We start from the raw sequence: 17,615 nt of genomic DNA, 5'->3' as shown, positions 1-17,615 counted from the left end.
TCTATACATAAATAAAAGAAGCTGCAAACAATCCAAACTGCACTAAAGTGACAGTACGGCTGTAGTACGCCTTTCTCTGCTGTCGTCTCTGTTGCCTCTACCGTCGTCTATTATCGTCCTCTATCGTCGTTGTCCTTCGTTATCGTCTATCATTGTTGTCCTTCGTCGTCGTCTATCGTCGTTGTCTATCTTCATCGTTGATTTGTCATTCCTGTCGTTCATCATCGTCGTCCCTCGTCGTCGTACCTCGCTGTCGTCCTTCGTCGTCGTCCTTCGTCGTCGTCCTTCGTCGTCGTCCTTCGGCGTCGTCCTGCATCGTTGTTCCTCATCCCGCGTTATTGTTATTATTGTTGTTGTTACTTAATGCGGTTGTTCCTATCTTTATCATTATTCTCATTACTTCCTACTATTAATTTCTATTAGGGATATCAGGGGAGCACTATCAAGCTTCTCGTTTTCTATTTTGTTTTATCTTTGCTCTCTGTTCTTTCTTTCTTGATGTGTTTCCCACGGTCTTTTCTGTTTTTCTTGCTATTTTCATCTTGATGTTTTATTTCAACTTGAGCATCTTGTTACCACTCAGTTGTTTTAGACACTACATTGATATCCTGAATCTGTGTAACTGCCATAGCCCGCCCAGCGAGAAGTTGAACGGGAGTGTCAAACCAGTAAGAGCAGCCTCGCCAGTAACGGGATCGCAGTGGCCTCAATTAAAGCACGATTTCAAACCCACCGAGAATATGGGAAACACAGTCACTTGTGCAGGGCAAGAACAGTCAGTCTCTTGCGTTCAGGTAGCTTCGCATTACATCATTTGAACGTGGCTGCTGTTAACGAATCTCATTTCATCAGGTCTTTCTCATCATGATGCACGGCAAGAGCGTCCAACTGCATGCACCAACTTATGCAAGTTCTACTCTAGATAAATCCTTTCCTAGATCGCGTTTCTAGCTCTCCCACCCCTCAATCTTGAAGCGGAACACCTCGTCGCCCTTTCCCCTTTCAATAGGGTTGCCGTTGCCATCCCACAGCGCCCTTTCCCGGTACGACACATTGCCGTCCCAGTCGACCATAATGACGGTCTGTCGCTGCGTGCCGTACAACCCTACCTCGAAGCCCAGGTTAGGCTTGGTCGGCGGGTCAGGCCGCTCGCCCAGCTGCAAACTCTCGGCTGCCTTCTGGTCATCCGTCGCAAAATGCCCCGGTCCCCGCGCAACCGCGTCCGCCATCGCTTTGCGGTGGCTCTCGTCGCCGATGGCGGGCACGAAGATGCTCTGCTTCAGCTCCTTGATATAATCCGCCAGGCTCATGTCCGGATGCTTAGGCAGCGTGTCCGTATCGAGCACAGAAAAAAGACGCTCGGCCAGGGCCGCCTCATCCAGATTCTTGTCGACCGCCTCTTGAACGGCCTCCTTGACGAGCTTTTTCCCGAGCTCCACCTTCGGCCACGGCTTGGGGTCGTTGTACACCGTGTTGCTGAGCCCGTACACCTCGCCCCGCGTCTCCGCGATCCACGGCACGTCCTCGAGCTGGTCGCAGCGGTTCGACACAATAGCGATTCCCTCGAGCGCGCGCGCGGGCTTCTCGTCCTCGCCGCGCTTGCGCTTCAGCTTGCCGGCGACCATGGAGAAGCCGCCGACGCCCTTGACGCCGCCGTCCTTGACGAGGTCGGCGACGGAGGCCGGGGCGGGCTCGGCGGGGTCGGAGCCGAGCCAGTGGTTGGTCATCCCGCCGCGGCTGCGGGCGGCGTGGATGGGGTGGGTGGCGTCGCCGAGATCGGTCTCGCGGTAGTTTGTGAGCACGGCGAGGTGGCCGGTCTTGGTGACGCCGAGCCAGGTGCCCTTCTCCTCGCGCTGGAGGTCGCGGGCGGAGAGGACGGCGGCACCCGAGGGATGGGTCCACCAGTGCGGCCGGGAGGTGGGACGCAGGATGAACTCGTCGCGGTTGTCAACGACGATGAGGGCGTACTCCGGGTGGGCGGTGGTGAGGAGGACGATGCACATGGTGGGCGGATGTGCTCGTTGCTGTCTTTCGAGTTGGCGGTTTCCAGTGGTGATGTTCCTCTCTTTGTCGAGTCAGGCTTCTTTGGTAGCCCGTCTGTCCTGTGTGCGTATCCTTTCTCTCTTCCTGCGTCTTTGACGATGTCCTCGGTCTGGTTCACAACGATGCGGGGGTCGTAATCCTTCCAACCTAGCAGCTGGGATGAATCAACGCCCGGACGTGGTGTACGGATGAATGACTGATGTGGTGGCTCTCGGTGGTTCTGCTTTGGCTTGAAGAACTGTCGGGGAAGCTTTTCGACTGTCTGTTTCCCGCTTCCTTTTTAAAAAAAGCCCAGATCAAGATTCGAAAAATCAGTCCACCTTCAAAACGCAACGCAAAGATCAGCTCGGCCCAACACGTATGCTTGGCTTTTTGGACGTGTGTCTGCCTCGGCCTCGGGTTGTCATGCATCGTCTGACGGCGGACGCTTGGCGGCTGGTGGCAGCGTGGCAGCGTGGCAGCGTGGCAGCGTGTCCCCGTTCGTCCACTCCGACAGCGGTGCCGGCCGGAGAATGACACAATATGGGCCGCCAGACTTCCAAGGTCGGGGGCCTTGTCACTGTGCCCAGCGTTCTGTGCCTGCTGCTAGGACGGAATCTGCAGGGAAAGGTAGCGCTGTACATGGACCAGCTGATTGCAGCTGACAGCACTGTGACGTGCGGGGTGATGGTTCAGAGACTTGGACTCTCCATTTTGGTGTTGGACGTGGGGAAGGAAGGTGTGGCTTGCGGGAAAGAATTCGGCTGGAGCTGGATGGCTGTGGCGGTGTTGTCGCTCCTGCTTATGTAACCCATCAGTTGCTCCGGATAATTCCCGGCCACCCTCCTCGTCCGCAATCACTCCCGTCGCGCTTTCCACCCCAATCAACTGAAAATGGCCCAACAGACAAGACCAGCCCAGGGACCCCATGGTACAAGTTTGGAAGCGTCCATCGAAACATAAAGAACGCGGACTGGCTTACCGAATACCAGCCCTCTGGGTCCCAGTCCAACGTCGATCGGGACTCGCCTAATGATTTCAAAAGCGAACGTTGCCGGCCTCGTCAGCAGTTTCGTTTCCAGAGAACCACCCGACGCACTGAGAAGACGCGTCGACCTTCACCGTTTGCCCATCACGCCCATGTGTGACTCCCATTCTTTTTATCGAATGGGTCGGCTTCGTCAGCGATGACACTCGCTCATCACAACTGGTCGCCGGTCATACACGGCGTGAAGATTACCCGACTGACATGGAGACTCCGGCAAAGTGGATATGTCGCTGCCTTGTTGCGGCCCCTCCAGAGCCAACGACGGCCGCAATTATCCTGGTAGGAAGTTCTGGTGTTAGGCGACTAGGGATGGACGATAGCGGAGAGATTCAAACGGAGGCGGCAAATCGCGCTGGATGTTTATCGTACTCGATCACAGACCACTGGAAATTGGGTTGTCTACGAGATGAAGGAGCTTTGTCGAGGCCAGGAACATGCTCTAAGAGATCTCTCGAAGCTTTCAGCCGCCTGAGAAGTCCTCTCGACGCATTACGTGCTATCATGGGTCCCGGCACCAACGACACTCCTATCCTGGCGCATCGGTTTGCCTAATCAGCGGAACCGCTCCGATCTCATTCGACTGAACAGGCACTCCCATGCTACCCCGCCGAAGCGTCTTCTCCAACTCGCCAAACCCATGGCTAACGACCTTCCTATTCTGTCCTCGCGCTTATGTTGGTACTCGTCACGGGCCACAATCCATTGCAGCTGGCAGCGAAAAGCCAGACTCGCGGCCGAACCACTCACATAGAATTTCGAGCCAACGTCTGGACCTGCGAGCTCCGCCAGCGTACCCTTGCCAAGAGCTCTGCTTCCAGCAAAATTACTGTGAACAGCATTGCGCGTCTTTGTTGCGACTCTAAATGGCCGCGACGCCACAGTTCTGCAGCCCGGACAAGCGCAGCCGGGAGGCCCAGCCAAGCGGCACAGCCAGACGCAACTCAAGGGACTTATGTCGACGTTGATCAGGCCTCGTCAACATGGTATTACAGACCGCGCGTGAGATTCGTCCCGCCGGTTCCTCCGCCCCCGGGGTCCCTCCCTGGCACTCACATACGTGAGTCAACGAGCACCGTCATCCTCGGTACCATCCTCGCCGATATCAATATTAAGCTTATTTGACAAGCCCCCTCCGCGGCTGACTCCATTCCTTCGGTACAGGTCAATTTGTCTTTAAATTGTCAATCGTTGAGCCAAGTCACCTCGCCCTTCTGTATAGCTGCGAGTTCAAATCAGACTTGGACCCTGAATCCCACGAGCCCGGTACGGTCGTGGTAGAGTTACATTAGCGGCCGTCGCGCCAAGGCACACCCCACCATGAGCTCGAGGTGTCTCAACGACGACTCCCTCGGGCCCGGCGTCCAAGGGTGTCGAGGCAACTTCGATTTCACCCTCCGATTTGAGAGGATTTTTCTAGCCATCATTCCTGCAGCCGTCTTTGCTGCTCTTTCATTACCCCGCATCGCATATTTGGCTAGGAAACCGCGGATCGTTGGCGCCAAAAGCATTCAGGCGATTAAACTGGTTCGTGATGAACAAACCGATGAAGGATGACCTTCACGTGAGAATCTAATAAGGTATATAGGCAACGATCACCGTCTTTGCGACGCTCCAATTTGTGCTTCTCATTCTTCAGACAACAAACAATGGCTCGCGCGTTGATGGCTTCGCCGTGTCAGCGTCAGCTCTCGCTTTCGTCGCAGCCTTGTTCATGCTGGGCTTGTCTTACGCCGAGCACTCAAGAGCCCCGAGGCCGTCGATCTTGTTGACAGCCTACGTGTTCCTCCAGATCCTGTTCGACATCGCTCAAACTCGAACGTCCTGGTTGATGGCCAGGACATTCTCAACCCAACTCTTCGCCAGGCTCTTCACCGCGTCGCTGGTTGTGAAGATTGTGATCCTCCTCATCGAGGCACAGAGAAAGACGCGATGGATCCGGTGGACGGCAAGCGAGCACAGCCCTGAGGAAACGAGCGGCCTCTTCAGTCTTGGAGTATACTGGTGGCTCAATCGCCTCTTCCTTCACGGATACCGAAACGTCCTCTCGGTCCGCGACTTGTACTCTCTCGACCAAGGCATGATAGCTGAGACGATGCAAATCACTCTTGATCAGGAGCTCGAGAAGGGCACTTATCGCGGCAAGAAATATGGTCTTGCGCGAGCTCTCGGCAAGGCTCTTGCAGTTCCACTGCTCCTCCCAGTCGCCCCGAGAATCGCATTGATCGGATTCAACTTCAGCCAGCCCTTCTTCATCCAGACCCTGCTCGAGTACCTGCAGGACCCCGAGGCGCCGAAGAGCACTGGATATGGCCTCATCGGTGCTGCTGTCATGATCTACACCGGTATCGCTGTCTCAACTGCGCTGTACAACTACTTCTCACAGCGGTCCCTCTATATGTCGCGTGGCTGCTTGTCGGCGGTTATCTACAAGAAGACGACCGAGGCCGACATCACCGCTGCTGGGGATGCTGCTGCGGTGACGCTGATGAGCACCGACACCGAGCGCATTATCCGCGGCTTCTACGGTCTCCATGAATTCTGGGCTAATCTTATTGAAGTTGCCCTCGGCTGCTGGCTGTTGGAGCGCCAGCTGGGTATATCGTTCCTCGCGCCTATTGTCGTTATTCTGGTCTGCACGGGTGTGACGGTCCTGGTCGCCCAAGTGACCGGTGAGCGTCAGGCTCGATGGATGGCCCAGATTCAAAAACGCGTTGGTCTCACCGCCAACGTCATTTCCAACATGAAGTACTTGCGCATCTCGGGCATCACATCGCCTGTCGCCGAATTCGTACAGAAGATGCGTGTCGAAGAGATCCACTACGGTACCCAGTTCCGATGGATGCTCATCATCACCGCTCTTGCGGCGCTCGCACCCAACATGATTTCCCCGGCTATCACTTTCGCTTTCGCCGCCTCGCGCTTGGATACGACCACCATCTTCACATCATTCTCGTTCTTGGTCCTCCTCAATGCACCGCTGGGCCAGCTTTTCCAGATGGTTCCTGCCGTCGTCGCCGGCTTCACCTGTCTGGACCGCATTCAGAAGTTCCTCGAGGCGGACTCTCGTGTTGACTTCCGCCAGTCTTCTCGTCCGTCAATAGATCGATCATCCGGGGACACCACGTTTGGAGACAGCACGGAGGGCATCCCTTTAAGCCCCATCGCCAAAGAAAGACGGCAGAGCTCCGACAGTAAGGGTTCGACACCGTCCATCTACATCGTGGACGGCAGCTTTGGGTGGACTTCGGACAAGATGGTACTCCGCGACATCACTGCCACGATCCCGTCATCTCAGCTTACCATCGTCGTCGGCCCCGTGGCATCTGGCAAGTCTACCCTCTGCAAAGTTCTCCTCGGAGAGGTGCCGCACAGCAGTGGCCTCGTCTCTGTTCCTTCACGCAATGCAGCCATTGGGTACTGCGAGCAAACTCCATTCCTCTCCAACGGATCCGTCAAGGACAATATCGTCGGCTATTCCACATTCAACCAAGCGAGATATGACGAGATCATTGAAGTGTGCATGCTGCAGACTGACCTTCTCCTACTCCCCTATGGCGACGACACGAAGATTGGAAGCAATGGCATCATGCTCAGTGGCGGACAAAAGCAGCGTGTCTCTCTTGCTCGCGCTCTTTACCTCAACTGCGATCTCATGATCTTCGACGACATCCTCAGTGGCCTCGACAACGACACTGCTGGAGAAGTCTTCCGCCGGGTTTTTGGGCTGGATGGCATCATTCGCCGCCGCCGAGCCACGGCCGTTCTGTGCACGCATGCTATCAAGTACCTTCCCCTGGCCGACCACATCATTGCTCTCGGCGCAGATGGCACGATGGTTGAAGAGGGCACATTCTCTGATCTGATGAAGGACAAGAAGTACGTCGCTAGCCTCGGCGTCACCGGCACGGACTCGGACACGGAGTCCGTCTCCAGCGACATCCCGGCCGATCAAGAAAAAGCAGCGTCGTCCTCGAAACCTAAGCGTCCGCTGCCTGTCGCTGCAGAGTTGATGGAGAAGTCGAGACAGACCGGAGACTTCAAGGTCTATGTCCACTACTTCAGGAGTCTCAATCTTTACGCCGTCACCATCTTTGTCGTAGGCTGCGCTTTTTACTCTCTCTGGAACACTTTTCCCACAATCTGGATGAAGTTTTGGACGGAAGACACTCTCCACAAGAGCAGCGCTTACTACGCTGGCTTGTTCGGTTTCTTCAAGGTTCTGCAGCTTCTTTCGCTCTTGGTTGCCGGTGTTGCCCAAATCATCTGGATGACCTCCTCCTCAGGCACTATCCTCCATCAGCAGGCTCTGCATACCGTCATCCACGCTCCCCTTAGCTTCTTTACCAACACCGACTCTGGTGTTGTTACCAACCTCTTCTCGCAGGATATGACCCTCATTGACAACGAGCTGCCTAACGCCCTCCTTAATGCGGTTATCTCCGGCTTTGATGCAGTGGCGATGGGAGCAGTTATTGCGGTCGCGTCGCCGTACATGTCCATCAGCTACCCATTCGTCATCGGGCTTTGCTGGATCATCCAAAAGTTCTACCTGAGGACCTCGCGGCAGCTTCGTCTGCTGGATCTAGAGTCCAAGAGTCCACTTTAGTCAGTAAAAGCCTCACCTTTAACTATCGCATATGCTGACCAAGTCTAGCACCCACTTCCTCGACACCATCAAAGGAGTTGCCACAATCCGCGCCTTCGGTTGGACAGGTAGGGATATTGCACACAACCAGTACCTCCTCGACACCTCCCAACGTCCGGCTTACCTCCTTGCGATGATTCAGCAGTGGCTTGTCGTGGCGATGCATCTCATGGTTGCGTGCATTGCCGTCGTTCTCGTCGCTCTGGCTACTCAACTGAGGGCCAATTCTGGTTTCACTGGTGCTTCCCTGGTCACGCTCATGTCGTGGGGCGAGACCATCGCTTATCTCATTCGTTTCTACACCCAATTGGAAACCTCCATCGGCGCTGTCGCTCGTATCAAGACGTTTTCTGAAAGGGTTAAGCCTGAGAGTCTTGAGGGTGAGGACATTGAGCCCCCAGAGGAATGGCCGGAGAATGGCAGCATCGAGCTCAAAGGTGTCTCGGCGTCGTACAGGTCAATTCACCGCACCTTTTTATTGAACCAAGCTGACATGGAATGATAGCAATGAGCAAGAGAAGTCTCTCGATGGTGACAACACCCCACAAAGCCTAGCCCTCAAAGACCTCACCTTCTCCATCCAACCTGGTCAAAAGGTCGCCCTCTGCGGCCGTACAGGAAGGCAAGTCCACCCATCCCCATCTCACCCCTCAACCACTAACACATCCCAGTGGAAAATCCTCCCTCATCCTCCTTCTTCTCCGCCTCCTCGACCCTCTCCCAAGCTGCTCCCAAAACATCGAAATGGACAACACCCCCTTCCACCGCATCGACCGCGCCACCCTCCGCCGGCGCATCATCGCCGTGCCCCAAGACGCCGTCTTCCTTCCCGACGGCACAACCATCAAATCCAACCTCGACCCCTTCGACGCCTCCACGGACGCAGAATGCCTCTCTGTCCTGCGCACCGTCCAACTGTCCACTTTCGTCGAAGAGCGCGGCGGCCTGCACGAAGGCATGACCGCTGACAGCCTCTCGGCGGGCCAGAAGCAGCTCTTCAGCCTCGGGCGCGCGATCCTCCGTCGTCGCGTCAAGGACGCGCGCTCCAAGCGGCGCAGCGGGGGCATTCTGTTGCTGGACGAGGTCAGTTCGAGCGTCGACCACGCGACAGACCGGCTGATGCAGGAGATTATCAAGGAGGAGTTTGCAAGGTATACCATTGTCATGGTCTCGCACCGACTGGATATGGTGATGGACTTTTTCGATGCGGTTATTGTGATGGATAAGGGGCGGGTTGTGGAGACAGGCAGCCCGAGGAAGCTTGTTGAGACGGAGGGCAGCCGGTTTGGCGAGCTATGGGCTATTGAGAATCAGGGACGGTCACGAGAGGAATAGACGTGTAGAGTGTGATAATTTTAAACGGCAAATGCTAAAACTTCCCGTTTGTATGCTTTATCGTTCTCGTCATTCAGTGAGCCGTGTCCGTAGATCATCGTCTACTGCGCAGTGTAGCCTCCGTCCACAGGCATGCAAATCCCCGTAATCCATCTCGCGTCATCACTCGCCAGAAACACAGCCGCGCCAACAATATCTTCCGGCGTACCCACGCCCCGGAAGGGGTGCTGCTTGGCAATCGCCTCCGGACTATGAAGCGTCTTGACCGTGTTCACGAAGATCGCAGTCTTGACATCTACTCCCCTTCGTCAGTCACCTCACTCAGCCCACAAAAGACAGAAAGCACTTACACCCCGGACAAATCGCATTACAATGGATCCTAGCCTCCGCATAGTCCATCGCGACCTGCCTCGTCAGATTCGACACGGCGCCCTTGGACGCCGCGTACGAAATATTGTGGCGCCCGCCGACGAGGCCGAAGATGGACGAGACGTTCACGATCCAGCCGCGGTCGCCGGAGGGCAGGAGGGGCTGGGTGAGCATCTGCGCGATGGCGTATTTGCAGCCGAGGAAGACGGAGGTGGCGTTGACGGACATTGTGAGGTCCCAGGTCTCGAGGGGGGTTTCGTGGATGCCGAGGGGCGGGCGGCCTGCTTCGAGGGAGATGCCGGCGTTGTTGACGAGGCTTTTGTTGGTGTTGGTGAGGTGGCTGTGGTTTTGGGGATGGCGGGAGGGTTGGACTTACACGTCGAGTCTGCCAAATTCCGAGACACATTTTGAGACTAGATTCTCGACTTGCTCGGGTTTTGTCATGTCTGTTTTGAAGAAGATGGCCTTCCCGCCGTTTTGGCGAATGAGGTCGTCTGTGTTGTCGATGCCTTCGGACTCGACCTCGGCGCGGGCTGTGGGTTGTAGATCTGCGCAGACGATGTGGGCGCCCTCGGTCGCGTAGGTTAGAGCAATGGCGCGGCCGAGGCCGGAGGAGGAGCCTGTTATTATGCAGACTTTTGAGGCGAGGCGAGGCATGATGGGTTGTTAGTGGTGTAAGATGTTGCGGTCGTTGAGCTTGGAAACCAGGTTGGGTGAATAGGCCTGGGAGATGGTTACTGAAGTTAACGGAACTTAGTTTTCAAGTTAATGAGGGTTGTGTACGAGTTGATGATCGTGGGGATGGACATAAGATGAAAAGGCTGATGATATCTTTGCATCGAGCTTATGAAGCCATCATACAGCTGTGTCACGATACTTACACCCTGAGTAAGCCGACCTGCGATCAAAAGGTAAGCTTTCCGGCGGAAGTCTACGCGAGAATCACGAGTTGGTTTAGCGGAGCACTCCGGTGGATTCCATGCCGGCGGATATCTTGCCCGTCGCGTGTATTATACAGACAGACGTCTGATAAATGCTCTCATAGGGCTCAATTTGAGTTTCGGGAACACAAACGGATAGATCCATTATCATGGTACCCATGATTTTGACAGATGGGGGCAATGGTGCCGAGCTGCCAGATCCGGTAAATTTTCCGAAGACTTCCACTATTGGAAAATTACACGATCATTCTTGATGGAACTCTTGCGTTAAAGTCTCCGACATCTGAAAGTCTACCTATGAATTTTCGCGAGGAATGCGCCGAATTGCTCTTTGCTGATGGAAAGAGTTGTGCGTCGGCCTGGGCATCGTGGCACAGATGATGATGGAAAGAGTACCTGAGGAGAATCGAAAGAAACAGCCACGTAACTGTCCTCATCGAAGAAAGTATGAAAATTGGTCTTATGAGCTGTTATTCAATTGAAAGTCTTCGTAATCATGTGTCCAGTCACAGTTGTTCTAAAGGCTGCTGAAAAAGAACGCAGTTTGCTCGCAATAGACGACTCTTGCATGAGACCATGATTGAGGCCTAGGGCTACGACTACAGGCAATTTGTCCGAATCTCCCGCCGCATCCCCGTAGCAAACCCATCGGCGACGGGCTTCTGCCCCGAGCTTCTGCCCCGAGCTTCTGCCCCGTCCGAGCCTGCACTGGCCGGCGCCGGAGATGTGGAGCCTTGGCGGCTTCTGACGGGCGCAACACTCGGAGACGCCGAAGACGGAAATGCGCTGGAAAACGGAGCCACAGGCCAATGCACCGGGCCGACGACAGTGCACTGCGCGGCAAATCAATTCGGGCAAGCGTTTAGCTAATTTAAACTCCACGCCGAGCCTACATCTTTGTCTCTGTTTTAGAGTTGTCGTGCGTCATTCCCACGAGCAAGACCGGCAGCGACAGCCGGGACGGATTCTCCCTCGCAGGGATCATGTCCTGGTTTCGGTTGCGACCAAAGAATGCCACCACGGCAACACTGGTGAAGTGCGCATTCCATGGGCCGAGTGCCGTGCGCCATCAATCACCACCAGCCCCCAAGAAACAATCACGTTCCTCGCTGCTGCAACTGTGGCTGCAGCGATGCCTACAAGCCTCCTTCGGAACACGCCTTGCCACGGGCTGCCGGCACGGCCTCGCCAGCTAGTGTATCGGATGCGCGGCACGTCTGCTTGAGCTCGGTCTTGGGGCAAGTTGGTAGCTGGAGGGGGAGTGACGCAGATGGCCACATTTTTAGTTGGCAGTGGTCTGGCCAAACCTTACTCGTCTTACATCATCACCCGTGGGCCGCACGGCTGGCACGGCACCTACATAACGCCTAGAACGGCCAGTTTTCGCCCTCACTGACGACGACGCATCTCTGGGCGAAGCTATCCTTCTCCACACCTATTCAACTTACTCTTGCTGGCGTCTGATGGTGACATACTGAGAGCTGCTGTTCTTTTGAGGTATAACTGCAAACATGTCTTCCCCGGGCCAGACCGGCCTGCCAAAGCTTGGCAACGTCCTTTACCAGACCGTGTTTCAATTCCCCTACAGTGCCTATTCAGTCCCCAGAGTCCCCGACCAAAAGACAACTTCTTCTCCTTCTTCTTCTGATCCATCGACGATGCCTCACGCACGGACGAAGTCGGAGTATCAGAATGCGCACACGCTGAGCGAGCCGCTTGCCAGCTTCTGCGCGTCGAGCAACACCGTCTCGGGGTTCCTTGCTGAGGATCCCACGCTGCAGCCTGGCCATGCGTGGAAGAAGCTGGCCACCCATTACAAGAGCAATTCACATGAGCCAAAGGATATTAGAGATATTGGGCAAGGAGAGGTGAGCGACGATGAGCTGGAAGTCGCGTTCAAGTGTGGGAAATGGGGGACGACAAGGCCAAGCAGGCTGTTTTTGAGGGCAAGTAACAATAACAATCATCATCTCAAATTCTGCGTCGCTAACCGTGAAAAGTTATATCACGATGCACTATGCACACTCAACGACAATCCCGCTCACGGGGTGGCGAGTCCACCCTTGCTTGGCAGCAGCGGCGTCGCCCCGCTCACCATCCTCTCAGTGTAAGTCCCCCCTGACTCAATTGACTCCAACCATGAGCTCACCAATCACCAGCATCCCCGACATCGTAAGACACATGTCCAACCTCATCGTGAGAGCAGAGAAAGAAGTCATCCTCGCGACGAATTTCTGGCAAAACGGCGCCGCGTCAAAGTACATCACCAACGCCATGAAGGAAGCCTCCCGCCGCGCCGGCGAGCGCGGCACCCGGCTCACCATGAAGGTGCTCTACGACCGCGGCAGCCCGAAGCAGCTGTTCGAGCCGCACTACATCGTCCCCGAGAAGGAGTACACGGGCAAGGCCGTCGGGCTGCCGTCGAAGGCGGAGATTCCCAACATCGACTTGGAGGTGATGAACTACCACGACCCCATGCTCGGCACGTTCCACTCCAAGTTCATGGTTGTGGACCGCAAGATTGGTGTGGTGCAGAGCAATAATATCCAGGATAACGATAACCTGGAGATGATGGTTCATGTGGAGGGCCCGATCGTTGATAGTCTGTATGATATGGCGCTGCTTACTTGGCATAAGAAGCTTGATCCGCCTCTGCCAACTAGAGATACACCAGCTGCGCTCGGTGAGCTGGGTAGCTTTGGACTCAGTCATGACTCCATCTTCACCCCCGAAGGGACGTTGAAGGGACACAGAGTTGTGCTTGACCCGGCCCGGATACCCCAGCGTGCTGCTGCATACGGCCCCGGCGCCGACCAGATCCTCACACCTAGCGAGGCCAACGGTTCGAACGGAACGACCACCACGATTCCCCCGACCCAAGCTTCCCAAAACGGGCACTCGGTCTCCCAAACCGCACCAGCTTCAGAAGTAATAGCAAACGGCTCTCTACCCGAACACACCCATGAAGACCCGCACTACGACACCGACATCGCCGGCGAAATCGCCCGCGTACAAGCCGCAGTCTCCGCAAAACCCAACGAGTCGCAAATGCAGGCCATCAGCCGGCACCTCAACCACACCATCAACAAGGACTTCAAGGGCACCGCCCCCGAGTGCGACCCGGCCGACGAGATGACGCCGTACATCCCGCATCCCACGCACGAGCCGTTCCCGATCGCGCTCGTCAACAGGCCGCCGTACGGGCCGCCGAACCACAAGTCGGTGGGCAACCCGCAGAACGCAGCGTGGCTGTCTGCGCTGCGCAATGCGGAGAAGAACGTGTTTATCCAGACGCCGACGTTGAATGCGGAGCCGCTGGTGCCGGCTATGATTGAGGCGTGCGAGCGGGGGGTTGATGTGTTTGCGTATGTCTGTCTTGGGTACAATGATGCTGTAAGTTTTGAAGACGAGTGCTGGAATCGAGGATGATTGCTAATACAACTCAGGGCGAGCTGTTGCCGATGCAAGGAGGTCACAACGAGATGGTCGCTGCCCACATGTACGAGAAGCTCTCACCTCAAGGGCGGCAGCACCTCCACTACTTCTGGTACATTGGCAAAGACCAGACACAACCCATCATCGCAGAGAAGAAGAAGCGCTCATGCCACGTAAAACTCATGATCGTGGACGAGTCGATCGCCATTGTCGGGTCCGGCAACCAGGATACGCAGAGTTGGTTCCACAGCCAAGAGGTCAACATCATGCTAGAGAGCCGCGACGTGTGCAAGGTCTGGATCGACGGTCTGAGGCGGAACCAAAACACGCATCGGTATGGAGCACTGAACAGGGATGATGGCGTTTGGAGAGATGAGAATGGGAAAGAGGCGGATGGCGCGACGGGAGTTGATCCTGGGCGGTTCAGCTGGGCGAAGGGCTTGGTTGGGGCGATCAAGAGATTGGAGGGTACCGGTGGATTTTAGAGGCGCTGCTGGATGGTGAACAATGAGGTTAGGATATCCGAGGAATACCCCCAGTAATGAAATTGAATATAACTTTGCATGTTCATGTCTTGTCTTGTGTCATTGTAGATCATGGACTACTCCTCCTGCACCAGCAACTGAATAAGTCTGTCCTGCTAGATAAAGTTGCGACATGGCCATGAAAGAGGGATCCGTCAACACGGCAGCGATTCTATTCCCATCTTTCTCAAATTTTCTCGGAGTGAATGGCATGATTAGCGTATCCCATGAACTTCACGCACAACTGCGCACTTTCCAGCAGCCGCTTCTTCGCACCGCCCCTCGCATCGCGGCCGGGAAATGCACTATGCGCATCCTCGAAATCCAGCGCAGAGATCGCCTTCCAGATTCCATGCACATCATCAGGCGAGAGCGGAATCTGCACAAACTCCCCATCAGTCACTCATCTTCAAATCGTCTCCCACGAATTTCACTCACCATATTCGGATACGACCACATAAACGCAAAGCTCGCCGTCCCTTTCGGCCGATCAACATGATATACCCCACTGGGCACCACCATCACCGAGTCCGCCACAAATAGCTTCTTCTCGCTCTTCCACAACAACACCGAGCTGCCGGGAAAATGCCCGCCCACCTTGACGACCAGAAACTCCCCGCCAACGAACTCCATCGTCTTCGCCTCCCACAGCTCGTGCGCCTTGCCGCGGCGCGTCAGCCACTCGCCGTCCTCGGCCGACACGTACACCTTGCACCCGAAGGCCTCGGCCCAGTGCAGCGCGGTCGAGAAGTAGTGCGGGTGCGAGATGACGATGGCGTCGAGGCCGCCGAGCGCCTTGACGCGCCGCACCGTGTCGGCGTCGATGTACGTGATGCAGTCCCAGAGGACGTTGCCGCCGGGCGAGCGGAGCAGGAAGGCGCGCTGGCCGATGGCGAGCTGGGGCTCGGTGCGGATCGCGATGACGGCGGAGTTGAATTTGTCCTTTGTGAAGGTGTTTGTGTACTTTTTGGAGTCTTGGAGCTCGCGGAGGGTGGTGAACCATTGGCTTTTGTGCATTGTCAGGTTAGAATTGAGGACTGACTCGTAGTAGAGATAGTCTCACCCGTCTTCAGCGACGTATTGGCGCGGGTCATCGCAGATCTTGCATGACTTGACGGCGTGGCTGTCGAATTGGACGCCGCAAGTGCCGCATATCATGAGATCCATTTTGATTGTTTGATTGTATGGGTTGCTGGTATAGTTTCTACAGGGAACAACTTCGAGCTTTCGCCAAGGGCCAAGCGGGATTCTTGTATCGCGACCCCTCGTGCGGAGTCGTGTCTTGAGTCACTGGTGGAAGCTTCACTGCCTTTCGTGATTCCGTAAGCTTCAATGGTATTAGTCAGCCTCGTAATCGCGTTATTCTGGGTACCGAGGAACCAGGCTTCAAACATTTGCCGTTTGACTCTCTTTGGAAGGATGAATATTTTTGATTGTTTTGTTGAATAAGGTATTCACCACTGACTTGGTCGTACGAGAGATAGTGAAAGGGTTGGGTTTCAGCGGGCGAATGTCGTCACGAATGCGGCGTTCCCCCACTTACGGCGCCCACTTCAGAGACTCCCACTTTCGCTGCCCACTCTTGAAGATGAGCGCCTCTCGAACCGTGATCCAACAATTTTCAAGATGAAAAAGAAAGAGAGAAGGTTCGGGTTATGAAATTTTTCTTTCATCTTCATTCTTCTTTTACCTAGCTCTGTCCTATTTCATGAGTCCTTTGCGATAAGCAAATGCACATATTTCTTCAGGCTTGAGTCGATATACACGACCTGGAATTTGATCATTTGTCGACGTTACATATTCATTGAAATCGAACAGCACCGTTCCACATAGTGAAATATCTGCACTGGACCTCTTACGAAAGCGTTGCATAGTTGGTGATTATAGCACGGTTTGGGAACATCGGTTGAGTAATCTCGAAGCTGAGTTAGAAGTGAGTTGACAATTCGATAAAGCCCGGAATTTACTAGGTATTTTTGAACGAACACTGATGTCGGCAAGAAACCTTATAAGATCAAGACATATTAATACAACTCAATAAGTCTGTTGCGACCTTGGTTCACACGGACGATAGATTGGTCCGCTCCGCTCCGCCATGCCAAGACGCCCTGGCGATCCAAGACCACGATGCCGAAGATCCCTCTTGGCCTTGGCGTTAATATAAGGTTGCTTGGCCCATGGATCAGATGGGTCTTTCAGGAGTCCGAAAGCACCAGAATGCCATCTTTCGGGAATAAACCTCACGAGAGGGGCTCGGAGGCTGCACCGTGATCGGTAGTGAAGCCGGCCCTTGTACCTTAGTGGAGATGCTTGCGTACGTATTCCACATTCCATCTCACCTGTAAGCTCTCCCTCTTGGTTGAAGTAAAACATGAATGTTTGTGGTTTGAGAAGCTGCCCAGGCAGTGATTTCACCCTCCTTGCATGCTGCAGGTTGATCTGATGGCATCCAAGCTTGTTGATGATTTGCGGATTTACAAAACCCAACATGACAGGCTGATCGCGGCTGAGACTCCTGTATCCTACCCCGGCATTGAAACGATCCTACCTGTTCGTACGACGTCCCCCAATACCAAGAGCCTACTTTGGTTTAGCTACGCTTGGCTTCTGGTCCAGACATTGACCGTAAATTTAAGGGTGATTCTCCTGTGCGGTGAAATACGATGCCCACGAATAGGGGGCGTGGGCAGACTTCCATCACAGAGTCTCGTGGGCATCAGCCCTGTCAGGCTTGAGCGAGTTACCGACCCGATCGAGCCTCACGAGGGTCACCCACGGAATGGCTCCGTGAGTCCGCCGGGGATATATAGTACCCAAGAGGTGTTAAAAGTCTTGGGCTAATTTGGTTTCCTCCCGGCGCCGTGGCAATGAGGCTCTGCCGAGAACGACAGTCGCTGAACATCTTGACGACTCCGACGAGCCCGTATCGTGCTCGTTGCTCTCCAACTTGCGTTGTCACAATCGTGAAAACTTGCATCGAGCTGCCGGCAATTGTCATGTCACTTAAAACAATGCGGAGAAAGAATCAAAGTTTAGCGTGAATGTCGACAGCATCCTAAGCGGGCATGAACCAGCGATTTGGGTAGGCCAATGGGTCTCGCCATTGTTTCTTTAACGGGGCAAGCGGCATGTAGGTCTGGAAATGATGCCAACGCGATGCCAACGTCTCACTGCCGACTTAACCATCTTGGCCGGGACTCGAGATGAGTGGAGTTGGGGAGCATACGCCCCGCGAGCAACATCTCGCCGTATTGCTTCATGATACATATAAACCAGTGTCAATCCTTTCCGAGTCA

At 54.9% G+C, this 17,615-nt stretch overlaps 5 protein-coding genes across 5 annotated transcripts; 2 read left to right on the top strand and 3 right to left on the bottom strand.

The window, feature by feature from the left end:
• Window positions 1-947: 947 nt before the first annotated feature.
• On the bottom strand, window positions 948-2,003 carry CGGC5_v015192 (Transport and Golgi organization protein 2-like protein; the record flags this gene model as incomplete). The annotated part of the gene is made up of 1 exon (XM_032026258.1): window positions 948-2,003. One exon carries the CDS (start codon window positions 2,001-2,003, stop codon window positions 948-950), a length of 1,056 nt encoding a protein of 351 aa, XP_031877251.1.
• Window positions 2,004-4,387: 2,384 nt separating this feature from the next.
• CGGC5_v015191 (ABC transporter FUM19) lies at window positions 4,388-9,050 on the top strand (the record flags this gene model as incomplete). Its single annotated transcript, XM_066153216.1, has 5 exons — window positions 4,388-4,594; window positions 4,656-7,675; window positions 7,725-8,171; window positions 8,221-8,235; window positions 8,387-9,050. 5 exons carry the CDS (start codon window positions 4,388-4,390, stop codon window positions 9,048-9,050), a joined length of 4,353 nt encoding a protein of 1,450 aa, XP_066007451.1.
• A 101-nt stretch (window positions 9,051-9,151) lies between these two features.
• ycdF (Glucose 1-dehydrogenase 2) lies at window positions 9,152-10,076 on the bottom strand (the record flags this gene model as incomplete). Its single annotated transcript, XM_032026256.1, has 3 exons — window positions 9,152-9,345; window positions 9,401-9,735; window positions 9,796-10,076. 3 exons carry the CDS (start codon window positions 10,074-10,076, stop codon window positions 9,152-9,154), a joined length of 810 nt encoding a protein of 269 aa, XP_031877298.1.
• Window positions 10,077-11,871: 1,795 nt separating this feature from the next.
• On the top strand, window positions 11,872-14,280 carry CGGC5_v015189 (uncharacterized protein; the record flags this gene model as incomplete). Its single annotated transcript, XM_066153215.1, has 4 exons — window positions 11,872-12,228; window positions 12,361-12,467; window positions 12,520-13,753; window positions 13,807-14,280. 4 exons carry the CDS (start codon window positions 11,872-11,874, stop codon window positions 14,278-14,280), a joined length of 2,172 nt encoding a protein of 723 aa, XP_066007359.1.
• A 226-nt stretch (window positions 14,281-14,506) lies between these two features.
• ymaE (Uncharacterized protein) lies at window positions 14,507-15,486 on the bottom strand (the record flags this gene model as incomplete). The annotated part of the gene is made up of 3 exons (XM_032026254.1): window positions 14,507-14,698; window positions 14,758-15,325; window positions 15,383-15,486. 3 exons carry the CDS (start codon window positions 15,484-15,486, stop codon window positions 14,507-14,509), a joined length of 864 nt encoding a protein of 287 aa, XP_031877253.1.
• Window positions 15,487-17,615: the final 2,129 nt, after the last annotated feature.

Source organism: Colletotrichum fructicola (genome assembly GCF_000319635.2).
Source record: "Colletotrichum fructicola Nara gc5 chromosome Unknown KSG_Nara_v1_contig09, whole genome shotgun sequence".
NCBI lineage: Eukaryota > Fungi > Ascomycota > Sordariomycetes > Glomerellales > Glomerellaceae > Colletotrichum > Colletotrichum fructicola.
Note: the sequence above shows the minus strand (reverse complement) of the source record. Positions and strands in the feature narration are given on the sequence as shown.